Below are 27,674 nucleotides of genomic sequence, written 5' to 3' on the forward strand. Positions count from 1 at the left end.
GGTTCAACTGAAATTGATTCCAGAAACTCAATTCCTGCACAGGTGGCAGAGACCCAAAGCTCCTGAGCCATCATCTGCTGTCTACCAGAGCACACATTAGCAGGCAGCTGGAATCAGAAGCACAATTGGAACTGTAACTCAGGCATTCTAATATGGAGTGATCTGACCCTTGGGCCTCTTAACTAGTTCTTAACTGTTAAACCAAATGCGCATTCTCTCCCCACTCCCATTGTGTTTTGATGATGGATTTTTTTCCCCCTGTCATTAATGAAGGGGGTCCTTTCGGGAAGAACCCAATAGAGACTGTGAAGTTGTACTGATCACTGGGTCAAACAAGATGATTAAAAATTTGTGAACCAATAAATAAAAAAGCCCTTCCAGGATATTCAAAAATTCCCAGAAAGCTCTTTGAACAACCAAAGACAAAAGATTATTCTTTGAAATGATAGGCAAACACATTGTGATAATCCACAGGATGATTGAAAGTTTAGCTGGCTATTGGATAGAAGGCCAAAGCCACAACCTTATCCATACTTATACTATTGACCAAGAACACTTCATCCATATAAAGCTTTTCAAATATGTTACTTTTTTCACCTAATAAAAACAATTTTATATAAAAACATGATTTTGCCATAATATTTCATTAGTTATACGATCCAATACGATCCTATTGAAGACAAAGAGATGTTTGAGATCTGAATTGTCCAGACCGATGACTCCATTGTTAGGTCCACCCAAACATGTTTCTGTAAATGACCAGGTATTCTTGGCTTTGGTCATATGGTCTCCATCCCAGCTATTCAACTTTACTCTTTTAGTGCCACAGTAGTATAGATACTATGTAAAGAAATGGTTGTGTTCCATTAAAACTTTATTTGTAAAACCAGGATGGTCTATAGGTGACAGTTTGGTTACCAAACTCTGCTCTATGTGAATACTGTTACGTGGAGTCACTGTTTTGCATGTAAGAAGTTCCTTTTATCAGATCCTGCAGTTTTACATGAATGAGCTCAGCAATCTTCAAATCCAGAATTTTGCTTCCAAACATACATGAAGATAGAATTTTTAAAAATCCCTATGATACAGTTACAAGTTTTGCAAAATGTGCTACAGATTGTTGAAGGACCCAGGGAAAACAATGACCTACCATATTAGAGCTCATGCTCCTTGCAAATATTTAGGGTCTTTCAAAAACAAGTCTGCTATTGGCCCAGTCCAGATAAATGCAACAGGAAGAATGCCTTCTAACTGTCTTCCCTAACACCTTTTATTTTCTTGCCAGTGTAGGAGAAAACTGAACTCACCCCAGATCAACAGAATCTTCTACATTATATTACGGACTCATATAACAAACAAAGGATGCCTCAGGAAATAACAAATAAAATTGTATGTATAATATCTGAAATTTCATAGGTTGAATGATGTTAATATTTTATTTATCTTGGAAATGGGATCTGTATCTGAATAAGTTTGAAATATATATAAATTTTTTAGCAATATTAAACAGTAGGAGTAAGAAGTCCCAAGTCTAACTTACTAATACTAATTGTTCTCCAAAGATCTGAGAACCATAAGGCAGAGCATTATATTTTATTACCTAAATTGTTTTTTCTTTGCTGAAATTATTTTATATTATATTTATGTATCTTCTTTCTTACATATTTGTTATGTGCTTTTTTAGTTAAAAGAAGAATTCAGTGCAGAAGAAAATTTTCTCATTTTAACAGAAATGGCCACCAGTCATGTGCAGGTTCTCGTAGAGTTCACAAAAAAGCTTCCAGGTACTTTTCTTTTTAACATTCAAAGTGAATTCTTATTGAGTATATATGGGTTTTTTAACTACTCTGTAGTCATCTTATGAGATTGTATCTGTTACCGGTATTCCTATTGCCAGCCAGTTTTACATGTCATCATTTCCCTTTCCACATGGTGAGATATTGTTCTGTTGAGGAAGGCAAGTCTTTTCATTGTAAAATGGGAATCATCTTCAAACTGATTTAAATCAGGGCAAGTATTTGACCTACTGATAAAGATACTCACACTGCCATGTCAGTCCTGGCCCCCAGCTCATAACTCCAGACTCCTAGCAATGTTTGCCCCCAAGGTGCTGTGCTGATAGTTCAGGTAATTGGAGTCCTACCAACCACAGGGGGAGCATGGATTCGGTTCCCACCTCTCTGCTTTGGCGCAGTCAGGCATGGTATGCAGGGAGTGAACCATGAGATCAAAGACACCCTTGTCTCTTTCTCCACCTCCAAAATAAATAAATGAAAATCAACAAATATGTCTAACTACTATAGGCAAGAAATGCTGGAGTCAGAAAATGCACTTTGGAGTATTTGCAGTTAATTTTCCCTATTGGTGGATAAACACTGAGGAGAGCTGTCTATCAGATTTGGGTAAGATGGATTTGAGTGGGGAGGACCACTTAGTGTGCTACCACGTGGGTCCAGGTGGCAGAGCCTGGAATAAAGCTATAGTAGTGGGAGTAAGGGAATAATTTAAGAGAGATTTGAATATTGATGGGCTTGTTGCATGATTGCATGGATGAATTGAGAGAAGAGACTCCCATAGCCATTCTGATTGTCCCAGTACCAAAACTGAAATGCAAGAGTTTTATCTTTCAATATTAAGTTCTATCATGTTATCAATAATATCTAAGCCAATAGGTTTACATTATTTCTGTGTTTCTTTACACATTAGATTTCCCTTGGTCTAGATGAGTATAGTAAATGCATTGTATAGGCATAGCATTATATTATTAAATTGTAGAAGCTAGTTTCTAAATAGGATTTTAATTAGGCATGTTAATTTGCCATTTTTGTTGATATTGTGCTACTATTTTGTTAAATGTGCTGCCAACAGATCAGCCTACATAGCACCAGACAAAATGTGGCAAGAATTTTCACTATTACTGAAATATTCATATTTTAATTGATAAAGAAAAACTTAAATCACTATACACTAACCTGAAGAAAAATGAATTTATGAATTTATTCATGAATAAAGAAACTTAATTTGTTATATACTAAGTGAAGCTAAGTAAGCTATGACAAGTTATGCTAACTAAGCTATATGCTCATTAAACTGAAGGCAATTGGTCTCATAAGCAACATTATGTAACAGTTAAAACTGTAGGGATGGGAAGCATTTAAAAAGGAGAAATGCACATTTTTACTTACTTATGGGTGAAGACTTTTCAGTTCAAATGGTCAGTTGATCTGGAGCCAAGAAATAATTGAAGCCAACAAGTCTGATTTATAGGAATGTCCCTTGTCTGAGAGCAATGGCGATACCTTAAGTATCTTCATTCCCAATACCCTGCCAAGTTCCTGAAGAAAAAATATAAGTAAGACTTGTTCAATGATTAAAGCAGAAGAGAAAATTTTAAAAATACAGAAGGAAGTAAAAGACTTTGAAAAGAAAATGATCATTTTGTTACAAATAGCAATAATAGTTACATAATATCAATGGTGAAAGGGCAGTAAAAAAAACCTTCAGGATTTTCCCTCTGAAGCTCTCAGAGCATCACCTGTAACTGGTACTGTTCAAGGTACTGGAGACCCAGAGAGGAAGAAAGCATGGCTTCTGCCTTCAATAGAGTTGTTGAAATATTAGCAGTCTCTCTCTATCTTTCTCTCTCTTAAAAGATTTATTATTTGAAGAGAGAGAGAGAGAGAGGGAGAGATTCTTTCCATTCACTGGTCCATTCACCAAATGCCCTTAACAGTCAAGACTGATCCATGGCCAACATAGGGTCCAGGAAATCCTTCTGGTTCTCCAAAGTGAGTGCCAGAAGCCCACGAACCTGGATCATCACCCTCTGTCTTCCAGGCACATTTAGCAGAAGGTTGAATCCGAAGTGAACCTGGGGCTCAATCACATCTGTGATGTACCTGCTGCGCCATGATGCATATTCCATGTCACTGATTCTTAATCCTTTGCATAGTCCTCTTAAAGCTCCCATGTTGTTTTCAGTTTTCTAAGCCAATGAGATCCAGGTGGCATTATTTATACATATTTGTATTCATGTGTGTAACAGCATGCACACCAGCTTGTGTTTTGTTTCTCACACACTTAGTCAGACAGTCCGTCACACAGTTGCCCAACAAATGTATCTTGGGTGCCAGATATGTGCCAGTTGCTGGGGATTCAGAGGAGACAAAATGGAATGAGTCTCTATTCCCCACAAGTTTACATTCCAGTAGAGATGACAGGCAAGTTGGATAATCATAAGTTCTATGATTAAATATAAAGCAGGTAGGGGATGGAGTCATGCTGGGGAGCACTATTTTAAGCAGAGCAACCCGGGGGGCAGAAATGTAACTGCAGTGAGAGAATGAGGACTGGGGCTGTCTGGGAAGATTCCTCGTTCCTAAGCCAAAAGCAAGCTTGTGTTGGTGAAGCACAAACAATGAGGAGAAGAAGAAGGAAATACAGGAGATGCTATCGGGGGTGGTGCCATGTGAGTTGGTCGTGTTTCTATTGGTTGGCTATTCTACACATGTTTCTCACATAGACTTGAGCTCATACCTCCGTGGCTTAATGTTTTAGGGGATGGCAGCAAGCAGAGATGTTAGTCCCTCTCCAAATAGCCTCATGACTCATGAGTCAGTCAGCTAGCTCTGTCGATCTCTGGATGAACATAAAGATTTTTCTGGCTTAGGAATTCTTCCATTCTGCAAAGTTGACTCTGTCCCACTAGGTGTGACTGAAATAATGGCTCAGAGACAGGCTGCCTACTTCCAACTTCATCTGAATCAGTCTGTCACTACTATGACATATTGAATAAACCTGATATCTGCTGTTATCCAAGTAGCTCAATAAATTCTACGCAGTGAAAGTAAAAGCTTCTATTTAAGGGAATGCAATAGATCTTTATTGGCTAAACTGGATTACTCCATAGTAAAATAAAAATTACAAAGTTGCTGTTTGGAAATGCTTAATTAAGGGTGATGATGAAATACTATTATACCAGTACAATATTCTCTGATACTGATTGGATTTTCACCTGTATGCAGGATTTCAGACATTGGACCATGAAGACCAGATTGCTCTGTTGAAAGGGTCTGCGGTTGAAGCTATGTTCCTCCGTTCCGCTGAGATTTTCAATAAGAAACTTCCAGTTGGACATACAGACCTATTGGAGGAAAGAATTCGAAAGAGTGGTATGTGTCTTGGTTAATGGCAAAAACAGTTTGTTTCTTCAAGTAAAAATTGCTGTATTTCACTGTGGCGGTTCTGACCTAACAAGTGCAATGCGGTGTGCCTACTGTGCCAGGCGTGGAGAATGGGTCTGAAAGGGTAGGTGTTGACGATGAGACTTATGGAGGCGTGATTCAAAAATCTACATTGTAAGAACAAAGCGTCAAAAATATTCTCTTCACTGCACAGTGGTGAAGGGCCAGAGAATGGAAACATTGGGAAGCTTTGCTCATTTCAAACATGGTGAAAACATAGCATTCAGTTGTCGGGATTATTCCATTCAAAAGGAGATTAAGTTAAATACATTTATCTTTTGCTTCAGTTTTCAAAAAAAAGTACTGTTGCCTATGATTTCATCAAATCCTGGCAAAAATTCTGTGAAATCAATGCTATCCTTATTCTCATTTTACAAAAGAAGAAGCTGAGAGATTGAGTAACTTTTGCTGAGATAAGAAGAAAGTCTGACTGCAGAAGCCATGTGTCTTAACCACTGTGCTACACTGCCTCTGGAGACAAAACACAAGGTTAACTTACAATGAAGTAGTAGTGACACAGCCAGTTAAACAGACATTGTAGCAAACGGCAAATTCTGTGCAATTTACCTTGGACATATTTTTCCTCAAAGACTACAGGTGGAATGGGGTGGGGGGATTAATGAAACAAATTCTCAAGGCTTTTCCATTCAAAGCAGGTGTTTGGTGTGAGGGCTGAGAGGCCCATGTTCTGTATTGTAGCATGTGGGTTTGATTCCTGGCTTTAGTTTCTGAGTGTGGTTTCCTGATAGTGCAACAATGAGGTTCTAGTCATTGAGTTTCAGGTACCCACATGGGAGACCTGGACTGCACTGCCTTCCCAGCTTCTGGCCCTGGCTTTTGCATCTGGGGAATGAAGCAGATAAAATGCAAGAAAATCTTTGACTTTGAAGCCAGTATTTTATAGCGATTGAAAGGAAAGTTTACAGGCAGTTCTTATCAGTTATATTAAGCAAAAAATGAACATATTCCGACTTATTTTTAAAAGCGGTCTTTCTGAGTCATTATGTTTTATTACCTTAAAAACAAAGTAATTTTTAAAATTCTTGGGCCATCTTACCAAAACCAAAGCCACAGAACAAGAACAAAATACAAAAATTAGAATCTTCAACAGAGTTTAGAAACACATGCTTTTCAAGAAGGCAGTCTTCTTCCTATACGTTGATTTAGTGGTATCACATGTTTCATGACAATGTGCTCTTGTGGCAGTGAGAAGCAAGGCACTGCCTTACAGAACTGACAGTTCACTGGGAAAAGACGAAGGGCACACAACTCCAACAGAAGGTGGAAGAGAAAAAGCTCAGAGAGGTGACTTCTAGTTGGGAATTTTTCAAGTCTAGAAAGGTTTTGCTGGTCTTTGAGCTGGGCTTTGAAGGATATTTGATTTGAAAACTCAGTATGGTGGTCCTAAAGAGAAGGACCACTCAGAGAAAAAGCGAAAAGGACAAGAAAGCTCAGAGCACACACAAACACACAGCCTTTGAGTGGGGGAAAAATGTTGTATTAAAGAGAACAAAAGGCAAAATGAAAACAAAGTGGCAGATGATTGAAGGCTTGGAATGTTGTGCTACAGATTCTGTTGCTTCTTAAGTGATACAGAGGAATGAAAATGTTTCCACAGGAAAAGTGAAACCTGCAGAGGGAAGTTTACAAGTCAATGATGTTAAGATAAGCCAGGATGAGAGACACCTGCTAGGAGGCATGAGGGTTCAGAAATATTTACAGGTGCATCCTTTTAACTTTACATGCTTTGAAAGAACTCATACTGACGAAAATAGAAATTTCAGTCCTGTATAAATTTTATCACCTAATTATTCAGTGTACACTCTGTGTGTGTTCATGTACGTGAGTGAATATGTACGTGTGTGTTTGGCCGAGGGGACAAGGACTGAAATGATAACTTCCAAGCCATCATTCATTGCTACAAGTCTTACTGCTCTTCTCTTGATCAATTCAAACTTGATGATTCGGAGTGTAGCCAGCTAGTCATTCAGTTACTTCTGATTTTGCATCTGTAATGGGCAAACTCAACTTAGGGAAAAATGTAAAAAATGCAAGATTAATTCTTAACAGTATAAATTTAAATCCATGAGTCAAATTCACATTTTAATGAGTAAAAGAAAGGGGATGATGGCTCCTGTCTCAAGACATTGTTCATTTTACTGTGAAGGTCTCTTTCACTCTCCAAAGAGCCTGCTTAAGCTACTGTGTGTGAATGGTTTAGTTTTTCAGAATGATCTTTAGGAATACTGACTTTGGAATATGACTTGAATCTAGGTTTTACTATTTATTAGTGGTATATCCCCTTTAAGGAATAAAAGCTATCAAAACTGAGTCCATAACCATTTTGATCTCTGTGAAATCAGGTCTAACTTTAATATTTGTTCTGCCGGCTTGCCCGCATGCCTGAATTTTTATATTAAAAATTTAGAAGGCAGAACTTGACTATATTTGAGAATAGGAGAGAAGGGATAAAAAGCTAGTTCGTTGTCTAGATGCCTGCAACGTTCAGGGCTGAGCCAGACCAAAGCCAGAAGCCAGAAACTCAATCTAAGCTTCCTACATGGGTGGCAGAGACCCAGTTACATGAGCCATCACTGTTGCTCCAAATGTATGCTTCAGCAGAACATTAGAGTCAGGAGCCAAAGCCAGATACTGAACTCGGACACTCCTATATGGAGCCCAGACAACTTAATTCGAGTCTTAATTTCTAGGTCAACAGTCTGTTCTGTTACTTGCTCTTTCTGTGTCCGTGTTTTATTCCAGACCCACTAACCTGGCTTGGAGTGGATGCTCAACAAAAGTGTGTGGGATGAATGACTATTGCTGTGAGCCTGGCCCATTTATTTAATGTGAAAAGGGCTCTCCTCCTGAATGTCAGAGTTATCAGTATCCCTGAATGACAACTAACCAATAAAAGGTCTTTTTCAGACCTTGTCTGTGATAATTAATTTGGGGGACAAATATCACTTTTGCATTTGAAAAGGGAAGAGACAGTTTGGCTACATACATTCTGCTGTAGTCTCTCTCCTCAGAGATGAGTCATTTTAAGTTGATTCAGATGCCAGATCATTACAAAGAGGGTGCAATTTCTGTCACATGAACTAAAACGTTTTGATGAGAGGACATCCAGAAGGGAATCACAGTGGCTGTTTCCCTGCTCTCTCATCTGCCTCGCTCTCAGCTGCTCAGCTCCCATTTGTCCCTTTTGCCTGGCTCCATCACATGAGTCAAGTCAGATGTTAACTGTTTCTGTAGTGACCACTGGGGTGGGACAAGATTCTTCCTTTCTTGCTAAGATGGAGAACATTCCTTTCACTGTGGTTCAGTGGAAAGAGACAAACAAAATGAAAACTTGCCTGAAAACATTCACTAGAATATTATGAAAGGCATATATGTATGGTGGATATATGAATTACAGCATCAAAATAATAATTATTCAGCACCCATTATGTGTCATGTATCAATATTTGTGTGAGCTTTGGGTTCCATGAGAAGCAGGTATCAGGATGAGATTAAATGTGTGAAAGGCTAATTGGGGGAAATTCCCCTGAAGAACAGAGGAGGAGGAAGAAGTAATGGTCATCCAGAGGCACCTTTTCACCATCAGGCTGATCCTGCACCTGTGAAAGGAGAGTAGCAAGAAAGGTTTGGAAAAGCACAGTTTTGAGAAAAGACATGGTGGGCCGATGGAGCAGGACAATGGTTGGGATGCTTACGAATAGTCAACACGGACACTCCTTCTCTGTTCAGTCGGTAGTTGACAGCAGCCAGGTGTAAGTGTGCGCTCACTGTTCACAGGCTATATCGGTCAGCTGTGCTCCCTATCACGGACCCTCTGGATGGGAGATCTGATTGGGGCACTGCAGCTCCATGGTCAGCATCGTGCCTCACAAAATTGTCTCATTTGCTCTTCACAATACTTCAAGGTGTCTATCAGGACACCTTTTCTCCCTCCAAATCTCCAGTCTCAAACATCAACCCCTCAACTGACAGTACCTTCTTGTTCCCCGACTTTCTGCTTTCTAGTACCCTAATGTCATGACTTTTTTGTTTCCAAACAACCTCCGTTCATTGACCTTCCACCCATTTATCTGCTGACTGCCACCGTCTATCTGACTTCAAGTTTCTCAATACTTGACTTCTGGTTCATGACCCTTAAATCATTCATTGCATATCCTTACTTGTCTTCTTTTACTTATGAAATTCCATCCCTGACTGAATACAACTCCCTGCCTCCCTGCTACGCATTCAGACTGAGGCAGGCACATGACTTTTGACAATCCACTGGGAAGAACTCAACTTGGCATCAGACTCATTCACAAATGCCGTTTCTGTGATGTAGAATGGAAGTTCTCAGGTGCGGATGAGCTCTCCCTGGGAACACTGGCAGTGCACGGAGAACTTTTTTTGGTTTTCATGACTAGGGCCGGGATGCTGCTAATATCCTGTGATGCTGAGGACAACCTCCAGAACATACGGCGACCTAGTCCAAAATGCCACCATCAGTCTGAAAGAAGCAGAGAATGGGGATTAAGGGGCAGTTAGCAGTGATTTCCATGTGACAGCATCCATAGGGAATGTTTGTGATTAACAGAAAAGTGAAATTGTATAGGAGATGTTTATTTCTTGAGTTGCCATTGAATACAGTAACTTACTTTGTGCAAGGCAACTGTGTATATAATTACTTTATTATTGAAATAATACCACTGAGATAATAGTAAGATATAGTGGCTTTCTAATGGAGATATGAATGCATGGTTTTTGTCCTTCAGCAGCTCACAGAAAAGTAAGGAAGGTAGATGAGCAAATACTTATTGGTTACTCTTAGAACTACACAGAAGGCATATTGGAAAATAGTGTTTCTGATAAAATATGAAAAGTTCCAAAAAAAAAATGAAATCAGAGCTTAAAGGAGTCACAGTCTCCTGTGTGAATCTAGTTGGTGAAGCAGAAAGGCTCCAAATGTTGACAACTGAATCCTGGAGGTTTGCTTAAAAGAATTATCAGCTTTAAAAATCTGAGAAACATATTCCAAGCAGAAGATGGCCAGCATAATATTATAATAAAAATAGGACGGTAAGAAGGTAGAGGAATGAGAGTACAAGCTCTAAAGTGTCTTGCTATTTGTGAAAGTAAAATTTATAAGACTGCAAATGTACCAAGTGTTAGATTACTAAGGACAGTGAATGCCAATGTAGGAATATAATTTATTCCTACACAAAGGTGGTGATTTTGTAATATTCTGAGCAGACATGACATGCCCTTACCCTGTACCATGGAAAGTTCTACCTGGCAGTAAAGTAAAGGAAGATTTGTAAGAACTGGAAAAAGAAGCAGTGGGACTTGTAAAATGGCTAATGTAATAACTGAGAAAGGATGAGCATTCTTGCATGTTAAAAATATGCAACCAACAAGAAGAGAACTTGACTAATAATTTCACAAGTTTAAAAATTTGTGATCCTTCATGCTTTTGAAAACTTAAGGAATGACATGTTTCAGGGTAGGGTCTGTGTAGTACATATGCGTGTCTCTAAGATGCTTTCCTAAAATATCAGGCACATATTGTGATCACAGAAACCATGACAATTCACATGCCGATTCATATTTTATTATCTATGTCAATACTTCCATGATTAATATTTAAGTTTGCTTCTCCAAGTGGATTTTCAGAACCTTTCCTGGCCCTCCTATCACATAAAAACTGGATCTTGCAAGATATAACTTTGCAGAATAACCTTTTATTCTGATGATAATATAACACATTCCTGTTTCTATTGTTTATTTAATTCCAGAGTAACATAATATTTTAAAGATATCCCACTTACGTCTTCAGGACTGTTGAAAGAACATGTGAAATTATTTTCTTATTCTTAAAATCCATACTCTTTTTGTTGGCTGTTATTAAGTCCTTATCTCCTACACAAAGATACAATCTCCTGAGTTGCTTTCACTTAATGAGCTTTGTGTTTATTTATGTTAATTGAGGCTTTAGAATCTGTATCTGACACAATCTGTTGTTTCTACACAATTCAAATGCATCAATAGTTTTATTTGTAATGCGGTATTATAATGCAAACTAGGCTTTTAAGCTGGGATTTTTTAATAAAAAATAGGAATAAGCATATGATCACTAAATATGATAGGATCAAAATAGGCTTATTAGCATTGAATGCGTTTACATTTTAACATTAAGAAAACTGGCAATAAATTTTCATAGAATAAAGCAGCTTACTCTGTTTCTAGTATAGATAGTCTCTGAGAGTTACAGAATATATTTAGGAGGCTTGTTCGAACTCCTTAGGAAACATAAAAGCAATATTTAGTTCAGTAAGCATATATTAGGCTAGCAACAGTCATTATATGGGGATGCTGCTGTATTTAGTTTTGGGATGTATCATTTTGTTAGCGATCCCAATAGCCCCGATCCACAGATGCCATGCTTTTAAGTTATAGCTGGAAAATAGGTTAGATAAATTGCCCAAGTTCATACAGCTAATCAGCAGAGTGCTGGGAAATGAATACGCATATTCTGACTCAAAGCCAAGGCATTCATTTTAGTTATCGCACTCATTATTCACCCACGTCTGATGTTTGCCCAACTGTCACCTAGTAGGTATTTTAAGAGTCCAGTGAAACACAAATCCTGCCACTTGAGTTACACCCAGTTATTTCAAATTGTTTCTAAGAAAGTGAGAAAATGAATAGAGACAATGAGGCTAGAGAAGGGAGACACGCTTAACAGAGTGATGGAGCCGTGGCTGGGTAGGCACAACATGACGGCATATGACAAGGACTAGGGACCACTGTGCTTCTTTTTCTGTTCTTTAAATGTATGCGTTCTTCTTCCACTGCTTCAGCAACTTGCAGTAAATGAAACCAATTGCAAGAACTAAATTTTCCAAAGAGGCACATGGAAGCTGATTATCATTTCAGATAGTATCTGAAGGAAGGGTTAGAAATACAAGTAAATAACAGAATATTTATAAGAAAGGCAAATACATTCAAGTGTAGCATCCTTAACATCTCTAACTTTGCTTTTCACAAATAGACATGTGATAATTTGGGCATGAAGTGAATTGGGACTCTCAAGTTATAGGAAGAGACTGTTTTCAAATTAAGGACTCTTGAACTAGTGGACAAAAGATCTCTTTTCTGTCTAACAAAAATAAATACACACAGACGGGGGGAGCAAATATTAAGGAACATAAAGCGGGTATTTTCATTGCCCTCGGCAGAGCTGCTTGTTTCTTAAGCCTTTTGCGCTTGCTCAGTTTGGGCCTTCACAGACCTACCTCTACTTTTCCTCTGTCAACTGCCTAAAAATTTTGTATTCCCTGCCTTGTCCCAGTGACAACACATATCAGATAAATAAGTATTGGCAAATTTTGTTGAGACGAATCTGTAGTTCATCAGCTTAGATTCTGGAAACTTCCAAGACCTGGTAAGACCTAATGAAGCTAGATGATTGTAGCCACTGGTGCCAATGGGAGGTGTATTCTTTATTAAATATTTTTAAATAAATGTTTTCTATTAATAATAGTTATGCTATTAATTGCTAACTGATGGCAGCTTTTTACCTAGGGCGCAGAGTATGATACAACTGACTTGGTCAGCTTGGTGATGGGAAGAGGATGTTCCTCTGGTCTGAATGGCATTCTCTACCCCGACACCATGTCACAGTGACAGCACCTTTACCACAAGTAATTCACAACACACAGGACTATCTTGGTTAGCAATCATTTATCCATCCCCTGCCATGTCTCCGGACCCATCTTTGCAGGACCCTTCATGGACCAGGAAGAACACCAAATGCCTGCTCTTGCATAATTTGTGTGTGAGTGTGTGTGTATATATATATATATGATTCTAATATATATGAACATACATTATATATTTATATATTAAATATATTTAGAGAGGATAAGTTTATATATATGAAGATTTATTTTTATTAGAAAGGCAGATTTACAGAGAGAAGGAGAAACATATACACATAAAATATATCATTTTTATATATGTATGTATTTGAGGGAAGGAAGTTCACTTCCATCTGCCTGTCCATTCTAACACCCACAATGCTTAGAGTTGGACCAGATAAAAGCCAGGAACTCAATCCAGTTCTCCCATATGGCTGTGTATTAGCAGAAAGCTGGAATTAGGAGTCAGGGCTGAGGAACGCAGCCCTCCAGTGTGGCATTCAGTCATCCTAACCATTGCCCTAACTGTTAGAAAAAAAAAAAAAAAAAACCACCTGCCCCTTGGTAAAACATAGAAGCTAATTGATACTGCAGTGAGAGACCAGAGAAATGCAGTGTGATGGGTCCCATAGAGTTGAACATAGAAGGAGACAGCTAGTTCTGTTTCATTGCGAAAGGAGAATGTCATGAAGAAGCGAAATTTGAACCTGGCATTGGTACATGGGTGTGGTGCCTTAGCCCAAAAAGGCTATTTTAGCAGAAATATATTTATTAATTTATTTAGAAATATTTATTGTATTTTTAAAAAACAACAAAAAAATTCCATGAAGACACAAAGTTATCTGTAAGGGGAGCTATCAATTGGGATGTTTTTTGGCAGATGGCAGAAAACCTAACTCAACAGAGCTGGGAAAAGTAAGGACGGGGCTTAGCTGAAAGCAGGAGCTCAGGGGAGGAGTGGCAGCAGAACTGGTTAAATCAGGACTCGGGGCAGGAGTGGGAGCCAAGGACCCTCATCTTAGCACCCTGCTGTCCCACCATGCGTTTGCCCTGAGACAGGTTCTCTTGCTCCTGTAATGGCCACAGCAGTTCCAGGCGTCTTAACAGTCCAAGGAAGGAGGGGTGGTGCTTTCCTGAGGACGGGAATCTAACAGCTCGGAAAGTAATAGAACATAACTTTATTAGGCTGTAAAATAAAATGGAAATATCTATGCTTATAAGCAATCTTTAAAAATGTCATGGAAAGTGCATATTATGAGGAAACTGTGTAAGGACTTCAAAAAATATTTCTACACCTACATAAACTTATCTTTGAATCCCATTTTTCCAGGATCTTTTGAAATTCTCTGGTGTTTCTTAGGAGCTTCCCCATAGGCTCCGCTGTAGTCTCATTGGTCAAAATCTCACTGTTTTTGTCCCAGAATATGCTGAGCTCAGATGTGGGAAATGACACCAGCTGTGCCTGGGCCTTCAGGCTACAGTGGACATCTGCCTCCAGAGGCAGGAAAGGACTGTGACCACCCTGTGTGGGAAACAAGCAGAATCGACTTTTGGAACCAAGAACAGGTGTCACTGCTTTATTAGAAAACCATTGTGGTGGTGAGAGCTTCGTTTGAAAGGGAAGCAGAAGGCACCTACAGCCTTTTATGTTGTGTGCCAAGGTCTTATTCCTTACCCTCTATGAGATGGGGTGATGCCATTACCAGAAAGATTTCACACTTCCCCGTTTAATCACATAATTTCTGAGATGCTTGATCTGTCCTGAGACAGGCAGTTACACAAGGTGTAAGCAGTACATAGAAAACCAAGAAGAGCGTTTGTAAATGCTCATATTTGTATGTCTCTCTCTCTCTCTCATACACACACAGACATCACACATACACCTGTTTTTGTTCCCAGTGAATACGGGGAAGTACTTTCTAAAAGACATTTTTTAAAAACAAATCAGTTAATTCTATCAAATTATTATTTTGTCAAATAACATGATTGATCATTGAATAAATGCATACTTATTATCATTGTTGTTGTTGTTAAAGAAGGCAAATCAGAAGCCAGAGCGAAACGTTCGTATAACCTACAAACTTATCTTGGCAGTCTTTGTAATTTAGTTAGAAAACAGCGCTCCCTGCTGACCAAAACTCAGCTAATTGGTCACAACAGCAAAAGCGAAGCAAATTTGAAGCAAGTCACCAGGAAGGAAGACAAAGCAGGAAAACAGGGCAAAGACTGCTCTCTTCAGGACGGCGTCGTTGTTACAGTTCTTACAAACGCTGGAAATATCCCGTCTTCTTACATTTCTTAAGTTAGAAACTGCTGGTTCCGAGGCCCTGTGTGATTATAGTTCAGTTGACTAACCCTACCGTTACAACTGGGATTGTGGGCACCCACTCGTGTCCCTGCTGCTCCATTTCTATTCCAGCTCCCTGCCTGTGGCCTGAGAAAGCAGTGGAGGATGGCTCCTGGCTGTGGATCTGGCCATTGTGGCTACTTGGGGAGTGTACCAGCAGATGAAAGATCTTTCTATTTCTACTTCTCTCTGTAAATCTGCCTTTCAAATACGAATAAATAAACTTTAGAAAAGAAATTGCTGGTTCATAAACACTAGAAACATTCCCTGAGTTTATATTGGCATGATCAGTTCTGATGGTTAACTCAGTTCCCAAAAATATTATATTTTATCCATCCTGTAGAAAATTTGTTTCTTAAAAAAATGTCCTGTTAGCTTTTTTCTTCCTTTTTTGTATATTTATTCTTGCTTTTTGTAACACACATACGATTAAGCCATCCACATAAGCATTTTTACTTAAAGGTCCCCGAAGAATGTCAACTATAATTAGATAGCTAGTGGATCACTGGAGGGGAGAGGGAAGTTGGGACTTAGCAAAATGAAATAAGAAATCAGATAATCAAAGATGATTTCTAAAAATTGTAAATTTTCAGACCAGCTGCCTTGGGTTACATCTAAATCCTCCTGGTCCTGGATTATGTTAGGTCATCACAATTCGTGGTGATGGCCCATGACTTTCAAACTAACCCCCCCAAAATGGCCTGGCCATTTGTTTTTTAAGACAAAAATAATAATTTCGCAAGAGATGTTAGGTCTTAGAAAAACACTGAGGCAAATCAGCCAATTTCTAGCCATCCCCAGTTTTTTTTTTATAGCAACATAGCTTCTTAAAGATTAAAGTACATCAACGCAGAAACTAAGATGAGCTGAGATTAAGATGAACACATTGACTCAATTCTTCTGTACAGCTATAAAAAAATTAGCATCTTACGTATTATTTTTTGCTAACACTTATTAAGGACTTACTATGGACCAGGCATTGTGCTGAGGACTTTACATACAACATCGCACATAATACAATTGTTACATAATTCAAGTTTCACAAATAAGGAAATGATGGCTTCAAGAGTGTAAGTGATACGCCCATGCTAAAGTTTGGGAATCAGGTGGATCAAACTCACTGGCTCACAACCTTCTAACCACTGCATTGGAAGCTGGGGCTGGAATTCCCCAGCTCGTATCCTCTGATCCCCCACATTTTTGGTTGTGCTGTGTCGTGGATAGTCAGTGCAGTCTGCAACAGCTGGGTGAAGGACAATCTCCCACGTAATGTCATCCTCAAGTTGCTCAACAAAGTCTTTGTTTCTACAGTCCATGAGGGTCAATTAGATAATCAAAGAGGAGAGGAAGGGGGCTGTTGACCAGGGAGAGAAAGGCCAAGGACTCAGTTTGGGACGTTTCTTCGTACTGTGGTAGGAGTGAGGCTTTTGGCTTTCTGATGCTCTCTGCGTGGTGTACTATTAGGTGGTAAGTGTACTCTTTAGCATGGAGGATCAAGTTGTTCTCTGGTTTGCCTCAGTCACAACTCTGGATCTATACTTGGTTTGGGAAGGAATAGAACATTGCATTTGCAGGTGAATCAGTCCTGGAAAACTTATCATCCTTTAATTTGCTGGTTCTCTCCCTGCTCTCCATCTCGGTTCTCCTCGATGTGCCAGCCGAGGTCTCTGCTAGATTGGGGTCACAAACAGAACATGCACCAAGCTGGTATGTGTTCATTGAGTGGAGGAAATGACATCAGGAAACCTTAAAGTATAAGGAGAACTAAACAAGGTAAAGGAGAAGGAGGGAAACATGTAAAAAGGAGAGAACACCATGTTAACTCAGCAGGAAGAGGGCCTTTAACCCGATGGTAAGACACTGTGGTTAAGACGCAAAGGGCCAGCATTGAAGTACCTGGGTGTGCTGCCCAGCTCTGACTCCTGGTAATGCAGCCCTGTGAGACAGCTTAACTACCTAAGCAGTGATGGCTAAGTCATCCACACGGGAGCCCTGGATTGATTTTCTGGTTCCCAGTTCCTTCCCTGTCCCAATTTCTCTCATGGCAGGCATTTGCAGAGTGCAGTGCTGGATGGGAGTTCTTGCGCGCTCTCTCTCTCCTTCTTAATTAAAAAAAAAAAAAAGGCAACACGATTTGTTGTGGAACCACAAGTATGTGAACAAGGCTGAAGGCAGGGCCATGGAGTACAAGAACAATAGTGCCCCTTAGTTTTAGCTATCAGAACACTGGAGCCTGCCATCTTTGCTTCCTTCTCTCGCCAACTGTGTCTGTTGATAAGTTGTACAATTTATCTATGTCGTGAGGTTTTGGGAAGATGAAATGAACTATGGCATGAGAAATGCTTAGAACAATGCCTGCCATGTAGTGGTTAGTACTTAACACAAGTGAACTCTGCTGACAGCATCATGAGTAGGAAGAGTGACAGTGGATTTCTGTATGAACAGGAGAAAGATTAAAACTTTATGCCAAAGATTAAAACAGTGTGAGTTTTGGAAAATTTGTTAAGAAATGGGGAGAATGTATATGATCTGAATTTTAGAAAAATCAGTCTGGCACAGGGACAGAGGATAGATTGAAGGTAACAAAGCTGAATATAGAGAGACTAATGAAGAAGCAACTGCAAAAAAAAATCATAAAGAGATGGTAAACTAAGTCAGGGCCAGGTGCAATAGAGAGGGGACAGGTGCCAGGCAAAGAAGTAAACAGGTGGATTCACTGAGCTGAGTATCTCAGCTGTCAGGAAGAAGTTGGGTGAGCAATGACCTCAGCAGCTGAGAAAGGGAACTCCAAAACAGGAAGGTGGGGAGTTTAGTTCTGAATATGATGTCCAATTTAGGGCATACTGTCATGAGCTTAAAGAAGATAGACAGGGGCCAGATCAATGGCCCAGCTCCAAGTGCCAGCATCCCTCATAGGTGCTAGCTCATGTCTCAGCTGCTCCACTTCCCATCCAGCTCCCTGCTCATTGGGGGAAAGTAATAGAGGAAGGCCCACATCCTTGAGACCCTGCATTCGTGTGGGAAATCTGAAGAAGTTCCTGGCTCCTGCCTTGGGGTCAGCTCAGCTCTGGCCATTGCAGCCATTTGGGGAGTGAACTAGCGGATGAAAGATCTTTCTGTCTCTTTTTTTTCCTCTGTAAATCTGTCTTTCCAATGAAAATAAAAGTCATAGGAGAAAGAGAGAATAAACAAATACCCATGTCCAGTAGGCAATGGATAAATTAGAATATTTTGATAAGAACCCTGGCCAATATGTCAAGTAATATTGTTTATATTTCTGGAATGTAAAACCATTTATTATTATTTGTGTAAAATGTTATCTCCGCCTTAATTATAGATATCAACATTGGAAAGATTCATTAATGCTGTCTAGAAATATTGTGAACTTCTGAGATTCTCTTGGCAATCCAGGAGCACTCTCCTGAGGTGTGAGCTAGCCATGACAGAAACAAGACCAGTAATATCGAAGGCATGCAAACCATGGATTAGACCATTTCTTGGGGATTATGTTCGGGGGTCTCCCTTGTAGTGTCCTGCCTGTGTATGAGACACATCCTATAGAGTAATTACTTGAATGTGTGCATAAGGATTTAATATTAATGTGTACATATGTGTAAATACATATAAAGCATTTCTAGTTTTAAACTTATCAGTTTAAACCGATTTTACCATAACTGTCATTTTTTAACTTTCCTCATAGGTATTTCTGATGAGTATATAACACCTATGTTTAGTTTTTACAAAAGTGTTGGGGAATTGAAAATGACCCAAGAAGAATACGCACTGCTCACAGCAATCGTTATCCTCTCACCAGGTAATTTTAATTTCTATGCCAAGTTTTTTTTTTTCTCAATATCATGGGTAATGTTTCTGTCTAAAGTCTGAAAAACAGAAACCTAAGGGAAAAATGGGTCTGTAATTCTACCATTCCAATCGAATCATCATTATCCTTTCACTATACTTTTCATTCTCTTTTTTGAAACATCACACTCATATACTTAATAAGTACATGCCAAATAATTATTAAATACTGGACATGGTTCTAGATATGGGGGACCGGCAAGAAACAGCTTGCATGTAGTGTCTATTATGGTAGGATGAGAAAGATAATTAAAGAAACAAATAGAAATACTTTTTCAGAAAATGGCAAGTACTCCAAACTATAAAATGTCAGGATGTAAGGAAATAAGAACAGGCATTTAGCCAAGGGGGGTCCAGGTTGGACACTAGGCTCTGGTTCCTGGTTCCAATTTCCTGATAATGTACTCCCAGGCAGATGGCATTGACCGCAGTGTGGGAGACTGCAGTCCGTTCCTGGACCCCAGCTTTCCTGGTCCAGCAGGAGCAAGCATTTAGGGAGTGAACCAGATAGGACAGCTCTCAGGCTCTCTGCTTCTTTCATTGATTCTGAAATAAATTAATATATTTACTTAATGAAATGGCTATAATTAAGGTTACAGGAAATTGCTATTTAAATTCATGTTCATGGAAGATTTACCTAGGTGGTTGGATGTGAGCAAGAGCCTAGATGAAATTTTGTGTTTTTTGTTTCCTTTTTTAAAAATATATATTTATTCTAAACACACATGCAAACACAACACACACACGGGATGGCAGGTAGCAAAGGAAAGAAAAAAAGGGAGAAAGAAATTAAGAGAGAAAGAAGGAGAAAGATTCCATCTGATGGTTTGCTCCCCAAATGGCTGCAGTAGCCAGGATTTATTTTATTCTGGCCTGGCTGCAGTCCCAGGCCAGAAACACCATTAGGGTAGCAGATTCCTAAGCGTTTTGGCTTTAGGGAGTCGTGTAAGGAGCATGGTGTGTTCTCTTTACCTGTTCTATAGCTTGATCTAGTTGTGTATGTGAGTGTATGTGTGTATTTACCAAATCAAACTCTCAATTTGCTCAAGAACAGAACATCTGTAAACTTACATTTCATGAGAGTGAACATTGCCAAAATGATGCCCCATTAATGCTTTCCCACTTTCTTGTTTTATTTTAAACTCCAAAATAGATAGGCAATACATAAAGGATAGAGAGGCAGTAGAGAAGCTTCAGGAACCACTGCTCGACGTGCTGCAGAAGCTGTGTAAGATTCATCAGCCTGAAAATCCTCAGCACTTTGCTTGTCTCCTGGGCCGGCTGACGGAGCTGCGGACGTTCAATCACCATCATGCGGAGATGCTGATGTCCTGGCGAGTCAATGACCACAAGTTCACGCCACTGCTCTGCGAGATCTGGGATGTGCAGTGATGAGCGTCGCAGAGGAAGGCGCTATCCTTTTCCTCTTGCAACAGAAATCTGATGTCTAACTTTCCTTCATTTCATTTGTACCTCGTTCTAGTCAAGGATCTTGAGGAATATTTATATAGTAATTCTATAACTTCCACAGTTGTAAATACAGCGCCACATAGAACTCCTTTCTCCACATTAATAGTTTACGAGGCTTCAGGGACTCGTACATTCTCATTGGCCTGCCCTGTTTGCCTGATTAAATTGATTGTTATTTCAACTGTATCTGTTCAGCTATGAAGAAATCTCATTTGGCTCTGTGTCTTATCATACTGCATGTATTTTATTATAGAATTGTATTCAATTTTGGTAATAAACAGTAAATAATGGCAACAGGATTTTCTCTAGGATTGAAATTTTCCAAATACATAAGCTCTTAATTCTTTAAATGATGAAAGGCATTCTCCTGAACCACAGGGGGTAATTGACAGATTGATAAACTTTCACAATATAAATGATACTTTTCTTATCCCTGGAGGAGCTCTAGTTAGTATTCATTCATTTGTAATAGCCCTCTGAGCACTTCATTTCCTTTGAAGTTCAAAGAGAACTTCACACAAAAAGCTAACAGTTTTCCCATAAAACATTCTCCTGAGGTGAGGCTCTGGAGGCAGCAGCCACCGCTCAGCTTATGCAGAGAACTTGGGTGAGGACAGTCCCTTCTCTCTTAAAAGCTCACTGTTGGTTTCCACGCATACATACGATTATTCATCTTTTTTCATTTGTTTGGTTTTGCTTTTGAAAACACTTCTGCAGCTGGGCACACAGCTGCTCTACCCTTCCGCAAGCAGGACTTAGTTCATTTCCTTCTGTCATTGTTACACTGCTGCATTCTCTCCCCTCTCTGCCTTTATCCCTTTGAATATAATAAGACACCTTCGATAAATCATGCGTTTTTTATCTCCCCTTTTCCTGAAGTCAGCCAAAATGGAGTTTACAAATAGTTTTTGTATTAAAATACTCCAGCAACCCCGAAATTCTAAAAATAACTAGCTAGTGTGAAAGGGAAGGAGTGGGGACTAGCATCAGTTGGATTCTATCTGATATAACAAAAGTGTCTTGAGGCCCCACCAAGCACAGAATTCTGTTACTAAACTCCATAGGGGATACAAAGATGACGGAGACCTACCTAGAACTACCAAGGAGAACTACTTAGGCAATTGGTGAAGCCTCGTGGAAAAGGCTGCATTTGCAGTGGACTTTACAGGTTAGGCCAGAATTCCGTGGGTTGTGAAAAGAGAGATGGTAGTTGAGGGTAAAACAGGTTAGGAGCCCAAGAACAAAGAGGGGAAATCATGCAGATCTTAAAGGACTGTAGGTAATTTGGGGTGAAGGGCCTGGAGTGCAGTCTGTTTACACTGTCCCTTTCTAAGCTTAAATTCCACCATCATAAAATGAAGCTAGCATAATCATCTGCTCAAAGCATTGTAGCTTATTCATGAAGAGTGAGTGAGAAGTTGTAGGCCCACCAGAGAAGGATGGTGAAGAAAGGACAAGTAAGACAGAAGTGAATGTCTGAATGCTTAAAAAAAGTGAATGAGTCTGAGAATTACAGACTAGAAGCCATCCATGAGCAAAATGGTGGGGAATCAACACAGGGTAGAGGCAGGACTCACAGAATGAAGCCCCTCCCAACCTCCTGGCATGCATCCATCTCAGGTCCAAACCAGTCAGGAGCAAACAGCATCCACACCCTGACAGCAAAAGATCCCCACTGTTGTGCCAGAAACTTCCCCAGCATGTGTACATGCCAGGAGCAGCTCAGTAAGTTTAACATATGACCCTGCTGAGGAGCCATGGTGAGCAGCACTGCCATGATGACCATGTTGTGTGTAAAACAGCAACTGTTCAGTGCAAATGGATGATGCACCGGAGACAAGAGAGCATGGCAGCACCTCCTGAGTGGGCAGAAAGTGTTCCTGCTGGCTTGTCTTCCTTGTGCTCAAGCTAAGACCCCAATAAAGCATTTCTTGGTTGAACAGTGGCCTCTTGCAAATTTCTACATGCAAGAGAGTCAAGGAACTCAAGGCTGGCATCAAAATGGGAACTGATAGAACAATAGACAGAGGTGGTAGCTCAATTTCATGGATTTAGTCAATTAGCTAAGACCTTGTAACAACACACAATACTGTTTCCCATATGGAAAACCAATTGCACATTCCAGGATTTGTAGCATTGGATTTGGTAACTCATTCCACTCTTCCCTTAATTTGATTGCAAAGGACTTATTTTTCAATAATGTCACATTTTGAGGATGGATATGGATTGGGGAGGTGTACATTCAACATGTTCTATATAGACCATGATACAACATTCCTATGTTAAACACAATAGCTGATGACATAAGATTCCATTTGTCAAATTACTTAACATATTTGTTAATACAATCCAGTAGCATTTAATTTCTATCTCTATTGGCACTTGATAGACTGTCCAATGAGCCAGGAGTTTAATTAATTATGACCAAATCAAGGTCTGTACTCCTCAAAAACTATACAGAAGCTACACCAGGCATAATCCATAAGACTGACAACACCTGACAACAAAATGCAGAACAAAACAATGAAAACAAATCAAAACCAGTCAAACAAAACAATCAAAACTGCAACAACTATGGTACACGTTTAAAGAAAAAATACAGTCTTTCTTGTAGGACTGTAAAAGGCTTCCCTCCCCTCTTCAATAGCCAAGGTTTCTGTAAGTTTTAGAGACTCTTCTGTATTATGTAGAGCTGTTTAGTTGGACAGTTATTCCTAATGTACTAACTTTGAAAACTTAGGTTTCTAAACATGATTCTTTGTAAGAGTGTTTATTTACATTTGGAGAGTAATAGACTTTATCATTAAATAGAAATAAACTGGTGAGTCTTGCTTTGCATAGTTACAACTATGCAAATTCCAGGTATACAAAGCCTTTAAAACAAGCCTATGAACCTAACCACCAATTAGAAAGCTCACACATGAAAGTAGATGGCAGCTCATTAAAAGGAACCCTCAATCATTCATTGCAGTATTAAAGACGGTCAGTGAGCTGTCCACAACAGCCATGGCTGGGCCAGGCTAGAGTGAGCATGCAGGAACTACATCTGGATCTTCCACAAAGGTGGCAGGGCCCAGGCATTTGGGGCATCTTACTGTGCTTCTCAGGATTTGTTAGAAGGCAGCTGGATCAGAAGTAGAGCAGCCAGGACTTGACCTGCCATTCCAGTATGGGAGGAGATACTAGCCAGGAATTAATATAAAAGCGAGAATGAGAAAACAATAATAGAAAAGGTGTGTGTGTGTATTGCAAATATATATTGAGAGAGAGCGAAAGAGAAAATATTCCTGAGGCAGCATAGTTTCAATTTTTAATAAAGGTATTCTGATATTTAGGAGCACATTATATATGTGTATGTATGTGCATGTATGTACATGTGTGTATAAATGAAAACAGAACAATTATTGATAACTAATGACTTACCATGCAAGTATTGTACAACACAACTTTCTTAGTCTGAATTTACTTAACCTTATACTTTAGGCTCTAGGGAAAATGTACAAATACTGATGCTCAAATTCAACAAACTCAATTTAAAATCTCAACTTCACTTGGTGAAATAAGATGGCATGCAAACTGTCCTTTGGTTTTCAATAGAAACACTGGAAACCACAGGCTGACATGAGCAACAGGTTCTGGGAGTATGTACTTATTGAGACACAAATCCCCACTGGCCTCAGATCCAACTATTTGTCAACACTCAAAAGCTTTGTCAGCTATGACATGGCCATGATCTTCCTCCCAACTCCGAATGCCAGCTCTGAGAGAGCTGATCCCGCACGCTGTGGCTGAGTACCCACTGACTTACACCTCGGAAGTGTGTGTCTGCACAGACCGTGGAGACAGCCTCACCTCCAACCGCCCCCACCATCGTCTGCACATTTTGTCCGCAAGTTTCTTTCACACTTCAAGCCGAACACATCTCAGACCAACATGCACTCATCTATCCAACGATTTTTTCCATTTCTTGGATCCGCACCAAATCGCATGACGGTAAAACCCAGATAAGCAAATTCTTTGACATCTCCAGGCATTTCCCCATCCCCATCACCCTTTCTGAGACAGTTCAGGACATTATCTTACTCTGATTTCTGGACTGACTGTCTTACGTCCTTTCAAAAATCCTTGAAAATGGCCAAAGCACGTGTCTGTTCCTACCAGCCCTGCCTTACAACCATCTGTATTATTCAACTCCTACCCCAGGCTTTCCCTCTGAGCACCTCCAGGCCCAATCAGATCACCAAATTTTAGACTACTAAAATCCAGCTTAGGCTGGATCACCAAATTTTAGGTGGTCAAAATTACTATTTCCAGAATGTTTCTTAGGCTGCCATACCTCTGAAATCTTGCAATTTTGGGTCCCCCTGCTTGGAAAATACTCCTTACTCCCAATGAGTTCTCCCTTCAGGAAAATTCTTACCCATCCTTCAAATTTTCCATAGCACACCACAGCAGTAATGGTGTAGTGTGTTAAGCTGCTGCTTGCAATGCCCACATCCCATAGGAGAGTGCTGGTTCTACCCAGTTCTCTGCTGCTGTGCCTGGGAAGCAGTGGGTGACAGCTGATGAAGTGGAGTTCCTTCCACCCATATAGGATACCCAAATGGATAAAGCTTCTGTTTTCTGGCCCTGGCTGTTGTTGCCATTTAATGAATGACCAGTAAATGGAAGATTGATCTTTCTCTCTCTCCCTCCCTCCCTCTCTCTTTCTCCCAATCAAACAAATTATGAATGATAAAATCCATCTTGCCAAACCTCTGCTCAGTATCCTCCAAGCCTGCTGCGTGTTCCCTCCTTACGTTGAAGGCTGAGGTGGCTTTTTCACTTTAGTTTCTTGAGGAGACAACGGTCTCTTGCTTTTGTTGAGCGAATGAGCACCCACATGTTGGAGACAGATCATTATTCCAGTCCAGTGTCTACACTTGACAGGTGGGGAAAGGGGGCAGAGACGCGACAGAATGTCACAAAAGTAACAGGTAGTGGGTGGCCATGGCCTTGAGGTAGAACACACGCCTCCCGACTGTTGGCCCATCACTTTTTTTTTTTATTCGTTTGGGTCTTTATTTGGCCGGCCTCTGCCTTATCTCAACCCACAGAGCTAGTAAGTGTGTCTTTTGGTAGAGGTTAATGTCTTTTTGGAGTTCTGTTATTTCCTGAAAGATCAAGGTCCTCTTTTTGCTTCCAGTGGTGGCTTGGAGCTCCGTGGTTCCTGCTCCTTCTCCCCGCCCAGGAGAAGAAAGCCTCTGCCTTCAGGACCCACCCCCCATTCGGGCCAGGCCCCTGTAGTCTGTCAGCCCGGCCGGCTGCTTCCCAGCAGGTTGAAGGTTGCAGCGTTTAACAGACAAGTCTCAGAGACACGCCAGTCCATCCCATCCGCATCTTAGGATGAGGGACAGCCATCCCTAGAGGCCAGGTGGATCTCCCTTTCCTGTCCACCGGGACTGCCGCTGCTCTGGGACGCGGTCACTTCGCCTGTCACAGGGGCCTGGCTGCCCGTACCCGGGAGACGCCGGGAAGGAGCCGGGAAGGAGCCTTGCGGACCCGGAGTGCGGCTGACTGGAAGCAACGCGCCGGTCGCCGCTCTGCCGGCCACGCCCCGCCTCCCTCGGATTGGCCATTTCGAAACAGGCGGCGGCCAAGCTCCCTGAGGCCCGGGCGGCGGCGACCGCGGCGGCGGTTGGTCAGGGGCGTGTCGGGCCGGCACAGATTGAGCCGCGATGTCGCCCCGTAGGGGGAAGTGACCACCCGGTGCCTGGACTGGGGTGAGTACTTGCTTGCCTGTCTTCTCTTTTCCTCGCGAACTTTCCTCGCTTTCTCGGGGGGTCCGGCGCCTCAGCCAGGGGGTTTGGAGGCGCCCCCCTACGCGGCACTCTGAGGAAGCCTAGTGGAGTTTCGATTGGGTTCTCCGTTGGCTGGCTAAGGGAGTTGCGCGTTCTGATTGGTCCACGGGGCTGTCAATATGAAGTTAGGCCGGCCTGCACCTGGCCGCCCTGGTGCAGCCTATCGGACCTCAGGTATGGGGGCTCCGCAGGTGCGAGCTCGGCAGGCTCGGGGTTGAGGGGGGGAAAGGACCGGGGGCTGCTGCCCGGCCTGCTTCAGAATCCAAAAACAGAATCGGGCCCAAAAGCTAGCAGAGGGGACTCATTCCCGTGCGCCGAGTACTGGGACGGTTGCTTGTTTCCTGTCTTCTTCTCATCCCAGGCAAGAAAGGATGACTTTGGCGGCTCTTGGAAGGGAAGAGCACGGAGAGATCTTGTCCTCCCGCCGGTTTTGCAGGCTCGTCCCCGTTGTCGCTCCCCAGGCTATACAGGGCTCAGCTCTCCTGGACCAGGGGACAGAACTGGGGACCCCTCGGATTGTTTGCGCTGCCCTCTGGGAGAAGCTGGCGGGTTGCCCTGGAAGTCGCAGGGAAATTTAGTAGGAGCACCTGCTTCTTAGTGCAGCCACCCGTTTCCTTCCTAAAGTTTTCGAACCAAAGCTTCGAATCTGTTAAATTTACTCTGTCTCATAGTAGCATAAGGCGAGGCAGCTGATGCAGCCGGTATTGAGGGAAGCGACGGGGCTGTGTGTGTGAAGGCTCAGGTTGGTTCAGAGCTTGGGCTTCACCTGCTTGTGTTGGAGAACTGTCATAGCTACCCTACCGGAAGATCCCCTCTGATGGCACCTGAGCAATTAGGAATTGGAATTCTCAGCTCCTCCGATTCCCCGAGGGATGCGATTGATACGTTTCAAATGACAAAGTGCAAACACCAGCCAGACTCCTGTGATACAGTTTGTGATGCGTGTTACTCTTCTGACTCACCTGTTTCAAAAACTCATTGAAACTAACCGACAGGGACTAGTGGGCGTGCCTACTAGCTTAATGTTATTGAATGAAAAGCGGGATTTCTTTCTTTTTTTTTTTTTTTTCCCAGTGTGGTAGAGTTGCCAAGCTTCTGAGGTCTGAAATCAGACTTCAGCAGCTTTGTGACCTTAGGGAAGTCATTTAATCTTTCTAAACCTAAACGATCTCATCTGTAAAGGATGGTTAATAACAGTTCCTACTTTATTGATGAG

At 41.0% G+C, this 27,674-nt stretch overlaps 1 protein-coding gene and 1 long non-coding RNA gene across 7 annotated transcripts in view; one reads left to right on the forward strand and one right to left on the reverse strand.

Moving 5' to 3' along the window:
• The window catches only part of NR1H4 (nuclear receptor subfamily 1 group H member 4), a 52,760-nt gene extending 31,848 nt beyond the window's left edge, over positions 1–20,912 (forward strand). For all 5 annotated transcript variants that reach the window (XM_040990850.1, XM_040990861.1, XM_040990869.1 and 2 more), the window contains 5 exons: positions 1,291–1,389; positions 1,685–1,784; positions 5,025–5,171; positions 18,988–19,101; positions 20,302–20,912. In XM_040990850.1, the coding sequence (XP_040846784.1) occupies positions 1,291–1,389; positions 1,685–1,784; positions 5,025–5,171; positions 18,988–19,101; positions 20,302–20,540 (699 nt within the window). In that variant the 3' untranslated portion in view covers positions 20,541–20,912. The remainder of the gene's footprint in view (positions 1–1,290; positions 1,390–1,684; positions 1,785–5,024; positions 5,172–18,987; positions 19,102–20,301) is intronic.
• Positions 3,190–25,768, reverse strand: LOC121163347. Of its 2 annotated transcripts, none has more exons than XR_005884873.1 (4): positions 25,374–25,768; positions 5,015–5,143; positions 3,900–4,147; positions 3,190–3,335 (listed from the first exon to the last, which is right to left on the reverse strand). It is a non-coding gene; the product is annotated as an uncharacterized LOC121163347 (long non-coding RNA). The 2 variants fall into 2 exon arrangements; XR_005884874.1 differs by having other exon boundaries at positions 3,812–4,147.
• Between the last annotated feature and the right edge of the window lie 1,906 nt (positions 25,769–27,674).

This window comes from Ochotona curzoniae, unplaced genomic scaffold (assembly GCF_017591425.1).
Source record: "Ochotona curzoniae isolate NIBS_2020 unplaced genomic scaffold, NIBS_Ocur_1.0 contig_1014, whole genome shotgun sequence".
NCBI lineage: Eukaryota > Metazoa > Chordata > Mammalia > Lagomorpha > Ochotonidae > Ochotona > Ochotona curzoniae.